The following is a 13,687-nucleotide window of genomic DNA, read 5'->3' as shown; positions in this document are numbered from 1 at the left end:
TGGGGCTATTTGCTAGTATGACGAGCAGTGTGCGACCTACTCCGTAATTGTATTTAAAGCTCTTTTGAGCGACTTTGGGCTGACGAGCCTGGGTTCCGCACCTGCGCGCCGTGAGAGGTACTATACCTTTAATATTTTTGGCAGTCTACTTGGCACCCCACATACTTACCTGCTCCCTGCTGACGAGAGGCAATTACCTCGAAACACGTTTCCAGGGATGGCATTATTTTTTACACTCGTGGCATAGGCGTACTCACCGCTGCCACTACATTATCCAGAGTCCTATGGGGCTATTTGCTAGTATGACGAGCAGTGTGCGACCTACTCCGTAATTGTATTTAAAGCTCTTTTGAGCGACTTTGGGCTGACGAGCCTGGGTTCCGCACCTGCGCGCCGTGAGAGGTACTATACCTTTAATATTTTTGGCAGTCTACTTGGCACCCCACATACTTACCTGCTCCCTGCTGATGAGAGACAATTACCTCGAAACACGTGTCCAGGGATGGCATTATTTTTTACACTCGTGGCATAGGCGTACTCACCGCTGCCACTACATTATCCAGAGTCCTATGGGGCTATTTGCTAGTATGACGAGCAGTGTGCGACCTACTCCGTAATTGTATTTAAAGCTCTTTTGAGCGAGTTTGGGCTGACGATCCTGGGTTCCGCACCTGCGCGCCGTGAGAGGTACTATACCTTTAATATTTTTGGCAGTCTACTTGGCACCCCACATACTTACCTGCTCCCTGCTGACGAGAGGCAATTACCTCGAAACACGTGTCCAGGGATGGCATTATTTTTTACACTCGTGGCATAGGCGTACTCACCGCTGCCACTACATTATCCAGAGTCCTATGGGGCTATTTGCTAGTATGACGAGCAGTGTGCGACCTACTCCGTAATTGTATTTAAAGCTCTTTTGAGCGACTTTGGGCTGACGAGCCTGGGTTCCGCACCTGCGCGCCGTGAGAGGTACTATACCTTTAATATTTTTGGCAGTCTACTTGGCACCCCACATACTTACCTGCTCCCTGCTGACGAGAGGCAATTACCTCGAAACACGTGTCCAGGGATGGCATTATTTTTTACACTCGTGGCATAGGCGTACTCACCGCTGCCACTACATTATCCAGAGTCCTATGGGGCTATTTGCTAGTATGACGAGCAGTGTGCGACCTACTCCGTAATTGTATTTAAAGCTCTTTTGAGCGACTTTGGGCTGACGAGCCTGGGTTCCGCACCTGCGCGCCGTCAGAGGTACTATACCTTTAATATTTTTGGCAGTCTACTTGGCACCCCACATACTTACCTGCTCCCTGCTGACGAGTGGCAATTACCTCGAAACACGTTTCCAGGGATGGCATTATTTTTTACACTCGTGGCATAGGCGTACTCACCGCTGCCACTACATTATCCAGAGTCCTATGGGGCTATTTGCTAGTATGACGAGCAGTGTGCGACCTACTCCGTAATTGTATTTAAAGCTCTTTTGAGCGACTTTGGGCTGACGAGCCTGGGTTCCGCACCTGCGCGCCGTGAGAGGTACTATACCTTTAATATTTTTGGCAGTCTACTTGGCACCCCACATACTTACCTGCTCCCTGCTGACGAGAGGCAATTACCTCGAAACACGTGTCCAGGGATGGCATTATTTTTTACACTCGTGGCATAGGCGTACTCACCGCTGCCACTACATTATCCAGAGTCCTATGGGGCTATTTGCTAGTATGACGAGCAGTGTGCGACCTACTCCGTAATTGTATTTAAAGCTCTTTTGAGCGACTTTGGGCTGACGAGCCTGGGTTCCGCACCTGCGCGCCGTGAGAGGTACTATACCTTTAATATTTTTGGCAGTCTACTTGGCACCCCACATACTTACCTGCTCCCTGCTGACGAGAGGCAATTACCTCGAAACACGTGTCCAGGGATGGCATTATTTTTTACACTCGTGGCATAGGCGTACTCACCGCTGCCACTACATTATCCAGAGTCCTATGGGGCTATTTGCTACTATGACGAGCAGTGTGCGACCTACTCCGTAATTGTATTTAAAGCTCTTTTGAGCGACTTTGGGCTGACGAGCCTGGGTTCCGCACCTGCGCGCCGTGAGAGGTACTATACCTTTAATATTTTTGGCAGTCTACTTGGCACCCCACATACTTACCTGCTCCCTGCTGACGAGAGGCAATTACCTCGAAACACGTGTCCAGGGATGGCATTATTTTTTACACTCGTGGCATAGGCGTACTCACCGCTGCCACTACATTATCCAGAGTCCTATGGGGCTATTTGCTAGTATGACGAGCAGTGTGCGACCTACTCCGTAATTGTATTTAAAGCTCTTTTGAGCGACTTTGGGCTGACGAGCCTGGGTTCCGCACCTGCGCGCCGTGAGAGGTACTATACCTTTAATATTTTTGGCAGTCTACTTGGCACCCCACATACTTACCTGCTCCTTGCTGACGAGAGGCAATTACCTCGAAACACGTGTCCAGGGATGGCATTATTTTTTACACTCGTGGCATAGGCGTACTCACCGCTGCCACTACATTATCCAGAGTCCTATGGGGCTATTTGCTAGTATGACGAGCAGTGTGCGACCTTCTCCGTAATTGTAATTTGTAAATAGATTACAGTTTGTTTACAGGCCCGTTGCACATACTGATTCTCTCATGTGCACATATTTAATGGGGTGCACCATTGGCACATGTGCCTGCTGACACATCCTGCTTACGTTTTTGATGATTACTATTTTAGGACATCATCCATAAGCCTCATTGTGAGTGATTGTGCTGAGGGTAGTTGTGAGAGAGATTCCTTGTCTACTAAACATTGAAGTAATTGTGGAATAATTACATCCACCTTGCCCCAAATGTGGGTCAGTGTTTGAGTGACGGGTGGCGCTGCTACCTGGTGAAATGTACTAACTGGTACATGTGATGACAACATACATATGCATAGATGTCCTTGTGCATGAATTGACTTTGACTCTGCATGTATGCACGTTTGAGTAATACCCATCAATAATTCAGTGTGTGTCAGTTAACATTCAACACACATTGTTATTTCAGCTTTAGTGCATCATATTGCTGAACCTCACCAGGGTAGTCATATGCATGTTATACTTGGCTAAGGTAGAAGAGCCCTTCACCTAAGCCACAAGGGTAGAGAGGTGTTCCCGGGTGTGGATATGTCCTCCCAAATGAAATACTATTCACCAGTGGTATCCATTCCAGTGAAATGAAAGCTTGACAATGAACTCTTGTGGCGTCAATCGCTCAAATGCAGGGATGGACGCAATTCCTTTTTGTTAAATAACTCTTGCACGCTCTAGTGTTTCATGCTTCGTCATCGGGTTCAGGGTGGGCTCAACAATATCTTAGGGCGCTCTTAAGAGAGATAGGCCAGTGGGTCTGAAGATTACAAATCCTCCTCCATCTCCAGGTATCCCTTTGATGACTGAGTCGCAGGGGATGTGGGAAATGAACGGGTGTCGTCAGGAGATGATGGTCCTCATGCCATGCCAACATGTTTCACCCCTATTGGGTGGCCCACATGGGTTCTGGGTTTTCTTCATGGCAAAATGTACTTACTTCCCTGGGTCTTCAGTGGGGTTGTTTCCCTATCTTGTTCTCAATTGAGGGCGCAGACAGCTGCACTCTCGTGAAAAGTTGGAAGGTATGCTTATCTCCCATCCAGGTTCGTAGTGTTTTCTGTGCGCCCTATTCAGGTGGATTTAATGTGTCTCAAGGGCATGCGGTTAGTGGGGGTAGCCTTGTGTTCACACTTTCCTAATAGGTCCTGATCACACTTACTTGGTTCCCATCACTCCCAGCATTTGCAAATGTGTGATGGAGAGGCAGGACCTTTGAGGAAAGTTTGTCTACAAGGCTACCCCAACTAACTGCAGTCACTTGGGTTCTTGTGTATGGTAGGTGGACCTGTTACAAGGCATGTTGCATTACATTTGCTACATGTGCATTATCACCTTTTTGAGCTACATGATTGGGGACTTGAGGTGTGTGATGTGTTCAGTTAGTACTTACCAACAAGCAGTAAATTTCCATATGTGCCATTCTCAAAGCATTGATTGATGATGGACTGTCGGAAGATATAGAAGTCATGCACACTCCCTGGAAACTTAGCAACAACATTGGTGAACAAGCCCTGGTGGTCCACGATTGCCTGCACGTTTAGGGAGTGTGTGTGCTTCCTGTTCCGGTAGATGTGTGCAGTGTCCGCAGGAGGCATAAGCAGAACATGGGTGCAGTCAATTGCCCCCAACACATGCGGGAACCCAGCAATGGCATAGAAGCCTTGCTTGGTGTCAAGTTGTTCTTGTGCAGTGTTGGGGAAGCGTGGGTGCTGTAGTGTCAGGCTCATAATGGTATCCAAGACAGATTGGAGGAACCTTGAAAAGGATGGCTGGGAGACTGCAGAAACTCTGGCGGTACTTGGTTGGAAGGTACCAGAGGCCAACATGTGCAGCACTGCTAGTAGCTTTGTCTGAGGCGGGATGTTGGTGTTATGCTGTGATCGTGCCTGCAGCCTGGGGGCTATCTGGATCAGTATGCGGAGGATGGAGCTCCTTTTAAGCCTGTAGTGGGCTATCACATCCTCTGGCATGAGGTCTAACAGGGTGGTGTGTAGGCAATAGACCCTCTGTCTTCTTTGGCGCTGCCTCTGTGGTGGTCCTGGAGGTGGTGGCGGTGGTTGTTGTGGTGGTCTTCTTGGGGTGCTGAGCTGCAAGAGTAGTACCTCCATCAGTAGGTTAGCAAATGAGGCTACGGGGTAGTCTCCCTTATGTACTGTTTTTTTATCACCATTTTTCGACCACCTTTTTTCTGGTCTTAAAATCCAGGTGCTAATGGGCCTTAGCGGCTGTTTTTGGACAGTATCGCCGGACCAGGAATCCTTTGAAAATATCGCGAAGTAGGGTTAGCAGCCGTTTTTGCATGGGAATGCCAACCTTGCATCTCATTTTCGTTAGCTATCGCTTACAGAAGTGGCAAAGCAGAAAAATGGACGATTTCGCCAGCAATATGTCAATAACTGCGGTTAGTGGCAACTTGTAAATATGGCGATTAAAAAAAAGCTGCCATAACGTCCAAATATTGACGCTACGGCGGTGTTAACTCCTTGTACATATACCCCCAAGAGTTTTCCTAACTCCAAATATAGTGTGAAAACCAGGGGTTTGTCAGGGTAGAAGGACTTCTACTTTATATCATTCTTCCTGCCCTGCCAAACCCTAAATAAGACCCAGAGTCTTCCCAGGTTGGTCCACACAGAACTGTGCTTAACTAATATTCTTGTTACACAATCATTAATGACCCAGTTGCTTAACAGTATTCTTCATTACTTCCGAATTCCTGGTCATTCTCCTGTCGGTCCTAACACATTGTGGCATTCTTCATTGCACACAAAACGTCCTCACTATCCAAGCCAATATTTCCTCCAATAAGAAAATAGTTTTCAACATTCCTGACACCAATACCGATCAGTCGGTTTGCCAATCAGTCCTTTATTACCAAGGCCAAAAGCACGCCGACGGCTTGGTCTGGGAGTGGTGTAGTCCCTTTACTGACTTTGGTGCTCCCAGTTTGGACCTGTCTCCAATGCATGTGAAATCTCTTTCCATAAACAGAGCAGTGGCCTTCTCGGTATGAATGACAGACACGGATCAAAGTTTCAAAGGTTTATAAAATGATTAATAGGCAAATGGCGGAAAATGCACCATCAGTAAGTTTAGAAGCAAAGCATATAAGTTATAAGTGTAAACAACTCAGTAAAGTTCAATGAAAAATCCTGCTTTGATTCGCCTCTTAAGATTGGGGAATAGAGGCCTCTTGGTACAGAGAAAGGGGGATTCCTTTTATAGGACTTTAGAAAATGTTTTTATACACTACTACACAGGTACATGAATCTCAGGATATGCACCAATGAGGAACGAGCAAGAAGGAACATTTTATTACAGGATACGCTTGAGCATTCTTCCATACCCCTAGTCCAATGTTGTCATTCTCACAGTTTATTCCAGCATTATAGTTGATACATTGTACAAACAATAGCCTGGTATTGTTGGGATTTCCTTGATTCGGTACAGTGTGGTGAGAAGTCTCTGCGGACATTCAGTGTTCATTAGAGCATAGCTGGAATTTCTTTATTTAGAACAAAAGAATAGCACCATTTATCACGTGATGTGTTACGACATCACTTCAAGATGGAGGACGGTAGAAACAAGGGCTATGTTAGCATAAGCTCAGTTTCTAGCTCGTTTAAAGCGAACAGAAGAGAAAACAGCTCTCACATCCCCTTCTCAACTATTGAAATAGCTTCCATAATTTTCCTTTGCATGACAGTCACATGCTTTACTAAATACATTTATGTCCAATTATAACCTGAAAATCAGTGATTGCTAATCAGAACATTTTGGGACTTACCAATTAGCATCAGTGATAAGTGCTAGTTATATTAATATAAAATTTCAATGGCTGTGGCAGAATATTGTCTCTGTTTTATTTTTATTTTTGTTTGACGCCTCTTTCGGACGCTTGGGTATATCTTCATTACGTTAGCACTTGGACGAGAAAGAAGGGTGGGGAGATAAAGACCTGGGGGCCGATTCACAGAACTAATCTGAAACAAAATCCTAAACTTACTACTTTTGGTACTCACAGAAGGCACTTCCGATTTTTGGTATTCACAGAATGCACTTACGACTCCTAACTTCACGTCCGCACTCAGGCTGGAATTTCCACACCCGGACCGTACTCTCCGCACCCGGACCGTACTCTCCGCACCCAAAGCGTACTCTGCACACCTGGACCGTATTCTCCAGCTGGGGCCGGATAAAGTGTAATCAATGGACTGCATTGCAATTTTTACAAAAAGGAACATTAAGAATGTGTGATAAATGGTAGAGGAGGTCATAAAAAACAGTTTGGGCAGGGAAAAGGGTATGGCCAAACACGACATCATAACCAAAAAAAGTTTTCTCCTTTGCATCATGGTACATGCCCCACTCAGAGATTACGGCTCGAGCTGGAGAGTACGGTCCAGGTGCGGAGAGTATGCTCCGGTTGCGGAGAGTAGGGTCCGGGAGCGGAGAGTACGCTTTAGGTGCGAAAATTCCGGCCTGAGTGCGGACGTAAAGGTAGGAGTCGTAAGTGCATTCTGTGAATACCAAAAATCGTATGTGCCTTCTGTGAATACCAAAAGTAGTAAGTTTAGGATTTTGTCTCAGATTAGTTCTGCAAATCGTCCCCCTGGTCTTTATTACTCTGAGTCCTTGTCTTCCTTGTCACAGTCTTACATTCCAACCCATCCCACCTGAGGCATCCACAAGGTTGACAAACTACTCATAACACTTGGAAATGATAGGAAGTGTGGTGATTGTCTCTGCCTTTTAAGGGAGAGGAGGGTCTAGGTGTCATGGACGTTGTATCAGTTCATATTGACTTGGAGAGCAAGCAGTTCTATGTGTGAGGGAATTCCTTGGTGTATTAGGACTGGGATAAGAAAGACTGACAGGAGGTAATTCATTTCTACTGTTAATTGCAACTTTTCAGTGCTTGATTGTACACTCCCTGGCAAAAATACAACGGCAAGCAGCAATTACATTTTTTTGTTTTCCAGGTCATCCTCTACGGTGTTACTACTGCCCAGCTCCCACTGCCATAGAGGAATGCACGGATATTAGAAAATGTTCTAATCCACTTGAAACATGCAAGACAAAGCTGTATTCAGAGGATAGCCGTAAGTTCTCAAATTATGATTAGAAGTGGAGGGTTCAGGTTGGGCTGTGAGTTGCATTGTCACCCTAGTACAGTCGGATTATACTTGTATTGGTAGCCCATGGCTGCAATGTGGATCTGGGGTACAGCAAGTAGGGGAGCCTGTGGCTCTGTGCCCTGGGACAATTTGCTCTTTTTATTATTTCTAGGGCTTTGCACCAGGGCTGTTCCTGCGGTATAAAGGCAGATTCCAATGCCTGGCACCAAAGGTAAAGTTACTTGTTTTTGGTGCTGCCTGTGGCACCAGTACCTGCCAACTGTGGGCGGCGATACCACTATGTGGAGACTGCCAATGCAGCACATCCAGACCGCAGCAAGGGTATCTCACTTCAAGTGCTGTGGAAGCCAAGGCTGTTGGAGCAATCGCCCTGCTCTGATTCAAATGGAGTATTGTGTGCCACCAGAGAATCCTGTTGTGCCCCTCTATGGTACCCATTAACTATAATGTAAGTGCGCTCTAGGGAGCAGAGGCTACCACCATGTTAAAACGGCCCACAAGACTGAAATATACTGGCGCTGCATTCCCACACCCCCTCCTGTGTCTGGAAAAAAGAAGCAAGTAGGTTACAATACCCAAAACACTGCACATTTGACCCAATTAAATTCAGGAGAAAGGGGGCACTTATCTCATGGCTGCGGAGCAGCGAAGAAAGAAAGGTCATGATAATCAAGGAAGGACTATTACTGGACTCCCAGTATTCCTCTTGCCTGATTTTTTCTTTTTTCTTTTGCTTATGTTTGATGGGAAAGGTAGTTTCAGTTGATGTTGAAACTCTGTGTAATATCTCTATTATTATAATGTATTTTCCAGTACTTACAGATGTCTCCTTTAAGGTTTAGTGTGTATAGGTTCTTTTGTAGCAGATGCATGAGTAAAGATTCTTAGAATGTTTGTGGGGGGTCTTGTCACTTAAGAAGTTGCCTGCTAGCAACCTGAGGTGATTCAACAATATATTGGCTGAATTAAATAAATTGTGATGTGACACATCTATATTGCGGTGGTTTCTACTTACCATACTCTGCTTATGGCATTGTGTGTCTTTGAAAGGACTTTTACTGGGAGCTGTGTGCATGTGTAGATTTAACACTGGATGATTTCTGGGTGGCCTCGTATGTAAATCATTTACAGATGTGGGAGATGGTCATACTAGGGATTTTGCTTGAGGCATTCCTGGGGTATTCACTGTGCATCTTTGCTTGGTTTATTGTATGATGAGGGTGACAGCTGAATGTCTTACTTATGACAATCGGGCCTCCAAAAATTATCCAATGTGTGGTGACATACTCACGTCTTCCCCAGGGGCCTGACGCCCTGGCACATAATATTCAATGTTGGTAGCACAGCCTTCCTGGTCCTCTCTGCATGCCGCTGGTGCCCATGCATGCCCTCACCTTGGGCAAGCTATCTCCATAGAGGCTGCTTTCCATCCTGCCCACCAGCACCAGTTTGCTGGACAGTTGCCTCTAGGCCTTGTTCACCAGGCCTGTGTACCATGCCTAACAGAGGCAGCAATGTGGCCCAGACTAGCACAAACTGCAGAGCTTCCAAGCTGGACCACAACCCCACCCTTACTCAGGTAGAGCGGTAGGTAGCCCAACCACATTCAGTGGTCGGGGCACAGATTGCCAGATGCTTTCAAACATGATTCTTGACAGAGAGGCGGTTCCTCTATTGGATTGCGAGGGAAGTTGACCCACCACCCTCGAGTTGCCATAGCACAACAAATTTATAATCTAAATGACATTGATGCCATACTTTAAGGAAAAAATTACTTGCCCTATCGCCAAACCCCTATGCCAGATCAGAGCCCTCTTTCCGTTGTGCTGCTGCTGTGAGCGTCAGGTGTCTTAGAAGATGTGGACAGACCTTGGGAGAAAGACAATGAGATGATTGACTCATAATGGGAGGATGAAGACAATGTAGTGTGCATCACAGATACAGCCTCCCAGTCTCCCATGGAAGGCTGGATTTCCCTTCATCAACCAATCCTGGTGCTGTTCCTATTCTGTTTATTGTTGCAAATAGTCTAAAATCAGTGCCTGGATTGGGTCTCGCCTTTAGTGACATACATGGTCACACAAAGCTACACAGGGCCAGGAGAATTACATGAGTGGCCAAGCTATACAGTGATTGACCATGTGTCGGTGACATTTTTTCTGGCAGTTTGGAGTTTTGACTGCACACAGCAATGGCCAACTACACTGCACGAGGACGAGGTAATTAAGAGCACTGCACACATTTGCTAAAAATGCACAATTTTAGCCTCCATTTTCCATTTTTTTTGTCGGCGAGAGCCCCAATTACCCCTTTGTCAGTTTTGTACATTAATGCCCAGCCCACCACTTTTAAAAAGTCACCAGCCACTACTGATTCTTGAATGATTACAAAATGCTCTGAATAAAAGCTGGCACACCTGGTGTAAAATAAAGACGTCATTTCTTTAGAAAGCTCTGCAATATCCTTGTATCTTTGTGAGTAAGGCTGGATGTAATGCTGGAATACAGGGTGGCCTGTTGTGACTCAAGATTGGTTAACTACTACTTGCAGTGGTGGTTCAGGTCATGGTTTTATCCCTATTTGCACTTACAAAATTAAGAAACATATGCTTCAGAACCTCTTCAAAGTTTGGACAAGATGTATGGTACTGTCCACAATTGCATTCTTGGACATAATCATGCTTAGAATTTGCAAGACACTAATATCAATTTACTTCATCTATTGCCTCAAAAATCACTATATTGGCAATCGGATCGTTGCTAACCTAGCTGACCGAGTCAGGCTCCCAAACTGAGTTCCAGGGGGCCCCTCCTGCACTATGCACGGGCAGCGGGCACCTGGCCTGAGAGCACCTTATTGGGTTTTAGGGGCCCTCCATGTACTTTGCGGGGGGGCTCAAGTTTTGTTATGCCACTGGCCTCCGTCTGACCCCTGCAGCAGCATGGGATAGAAGACAGACATGCCTCAGACAGATAGACCTGGGCTCCACCCATTCACCCTTCTCTTCCATTCTCTGACCCTTTCTTCCTGCCCGGTCAGCAGTTTTCTCTGTGGCCTTCAAGTCTATGCATGTATTCCCTATTCTAGGGAGAAATCTTGGTAGAGGTGGAATTAGGTTCAGGGCATTCACACAGAAACAAACATTTCAGTTCCCTGGTATCTCCACACCTAATTACGGCCCACTGGTATGGAGGGAATAAGAGTGTGTTTTATTTTGTGCTTAAACTTAATGGTTAACAGAGTGATCTTTCTCTTCTAGATTATCCTTTTCATGGAAATGGGAAAGCTGTCAAGGGCTGTTCGGCCAATTGTATCCAGACGAAAGATGAAATTGGGCTCAAGCATCCCACTGACTGCTGCTCCACTGATCTTTGCAATAGAAGAGGTGTCCACGTAGGAGACAGGAGCAAAGCAAACCCTCTGGACATCAATCACATGCTTCTGGCAACCTCAGCTGCACTGATGTATGTCCTGAGTCAGACTGGACCGTGACCACATTCAATAGATACTGCTCAGAATAATACCAGCATGATCAACAAGACAAGCAAACAACACAGAGGGCCTCATTTATGAAAAGTGACGCATCGCTGCGTGAAAACAGTGATGCATCACTTTTCATTGCGCCCTCCTCGGGACATGCTGGATGCATCATATTAACAATATGACGCATCATGTCGCAAGGAGTTACAGATACGTCAGTATTTCTGACGTATCTGTAGGTGCAAAAATGCCGCATTGCTGGAGTGTGTCACAAGAGGGACGCAACTCCAGCAATGGGTCATTTCACATGGGCAAGTCCCATTTCAAATGTGCCTGAGTCAGTCTTACGTCTGCTGGGAAACAGGCATAAGATATTGACGCATTTGCGTCCTAGAAGTAGTGCAGTGAAATCTCATAGCTTTCACTGCGTCACTTCTACGAGGCTTACTTGCAACGGAATGCCCACCCTGCATACATTAAACCTGTTCCAGGTATAATGTGGCGCTGGGGTTTACAAAGTGACGCATCTACCTAGATGAGTCACTTTGTAAACATGACCCAACATGGCGCATTTTTTACGCTGCCGGTGCATCACAAAAAGTGACGCAAGGGCTCATAAATAAGCCCCAGGGTGTTCAAGCAAAGTCAATGGCCCTCAAGTCTATTTGTCTAGCAGAAGCAATACATTATTGTTCAAAAACATAACAGTGCTAAAGGCAGGATATGTCCTGAGGTGAAGCAACACAAATTCCACCTTCATACCTCCAGCTAGGATGTTTTTTTAAAGTGTACCTTTTTAAATTAAAACTAGCAAGAGTTTTCGCTATTCTGCTGCTATGTAAAAATGAATCTGTTGACCGCTCCCAAGTTGAATGTATTGAGGTTATATTTGTGTAGTAGGTTGTGGATCACTCAATCCAGCTCTCTATCTGCCACTTTGAATGAATAAAACTCCCAAAACAGATTATCTATACTCCGTTGATTTTTGCTAAGGTTTTTCAAGCAATGGTGGAACGCAACAGTCCCATAACTCGTTGGTTTAACTTTTTTGGAAACAAATAGTAATAAAATATTGTAGTGAAATAGGCTGGCAGTTCAGAAGCACGGGAACTCATGGACACCCTGAAGATTGACTTAAGGCTTTAATAGACAATCAGGCATGGGTACAAGTATATATTTCAGACACCACCAACCAGGAGCAGATGTTACAGGTTGCTCATCCCAGGTCTAACTGCCAGGCAAAGTCAACATGAAACCTTCAACCATAACTGCCCATGACATCCCTTGGGAGAAGGAAAGCCGGTTACCATACATTTCCCCTTTTCGCAAAACAAGCAAAGAATGAAACTTGTAGATTGGGGAGAACCTCAAAGGGCTTCACAATACCCAGTGATGAAGAACAGCCAACACTTGGAGATGCATGAAAAAAACACACACCTAACACAGTACACTAAGAGTATGCGTAACCGCACCACCCAAGGATAAAAGTACTCAACACACTTGACGCACATCAATCCAATTGAGTGTGAATGCCTTCAAGAAAACCATGAGTAAAACACAAAAAACTGCAATCAAACATAATTACACAAACAGAACAATTTGCTTACATATACATCCATATCCATAGAGAATCTGACTGAGAAACATAAGTCTCAAGAATGAGTAAATACCCAGAAGGAAGAATTGCAAGGAATTTAGGCGTGTGACCCAGTCCCTGAGGCAGCTGATAATTAGAAATTACCAACTGGTTCCAGCAAGGTCTCCATTTGCTCAACCACTGAGGGAGGAAAATGAAAAGTGTTATCAAGCAACTTGATGCAGGCACATGGTGCAACTTGATCCTGACACTTCTCTAGTAGTGAGAGAGAACAACACAAAACAAGGCTCAACACAACCCAAACTCTTCTCAACATGGAACAATGTTCTCAACTACTGAGAGAGAATGAAACGAAACATGGTGCAGCACAATCAACACATTCCTAGCACTGGAAATTCTCAACGTGGAATAACCTGTTCAACCACTGAGGGAGCAACGTAATAGGCGACAATAGAAGAACCTATTCTCTTTATTAGCCATCAGGGAATTGTTCTTGTTCTTCATTGATTATTAAGTTATTCACCCAGATTTCATGTGTATGGTTTTGTGTTGAAAAATAAAAATGTTGACATTTCTCTTGAGACTATACTATAGGCACCGCACTCTAAACAGAGATGGTCACAATGTCATTTGGAAATGAATACTTGTACACTTCTCCTGTCTTTAAAAGATGGATAAGGAATAGTCCTGACTATATTTTCATAAGCGCACCAAAAGCTTCTTTAGAATAATCCAAACATCCATTGTCAGGATAAACATGATGCTAAGAAGGTCACATTTGCCGGAAAGTCCCAGTTAGGCCTGGCAGAAAACAGT

The 13,687-nt window shown here is 45.2% G+C and overlaps 1 protein-coding gene across 1 annotated transcript in view; it reads left to right on the top strand.

Moving 5' to 3' along the window:
• Positions 1-12,220, top strand: part of LOC146830611 (ly6/PLAUR domain-containing protein 2-like) — a 480,941-nt gene extending 468,721 nt beyond the window's left edge. The window contains exons 2-3 of the mRNA XM_085604800.1: positions 7,639-7,758; positions 11,054-12,220. Coding sequence (XP_085460926.1) covers positions 7,639-7,758; positions 11,054-11,286 — 353 coding nt within the window. The 3' untranslated portion in view covers positions 11,287-12,220. The remainder of the gene's footprint in view (positions 1-7,638; positions 7,759-11,053) is intronic.
• Positions 12,221-13,687: the final 1,467 nt, after the last annotated feature.

Source organism: Triturus cristatus, chromosome 5_1 (assembly GCF_964204655.1).
Source record: "Triturus cristatus chromosome 5_1, aTriCri1.1, whole genome shotgun sequence".
In the NCBI taxonomy this organism is placed as follows: domain Eukaryota; kingdom Metazoa; phylum Chordata; class Amphibia; order Caudata; family Salamandridae; genus Triturus; species Triturus cristatus.
The sequence above is the reverse complement of the archived record's forward strand: the minus strand, read 5'-3'. Positions and strand labels throughout refer to the sequence as shown.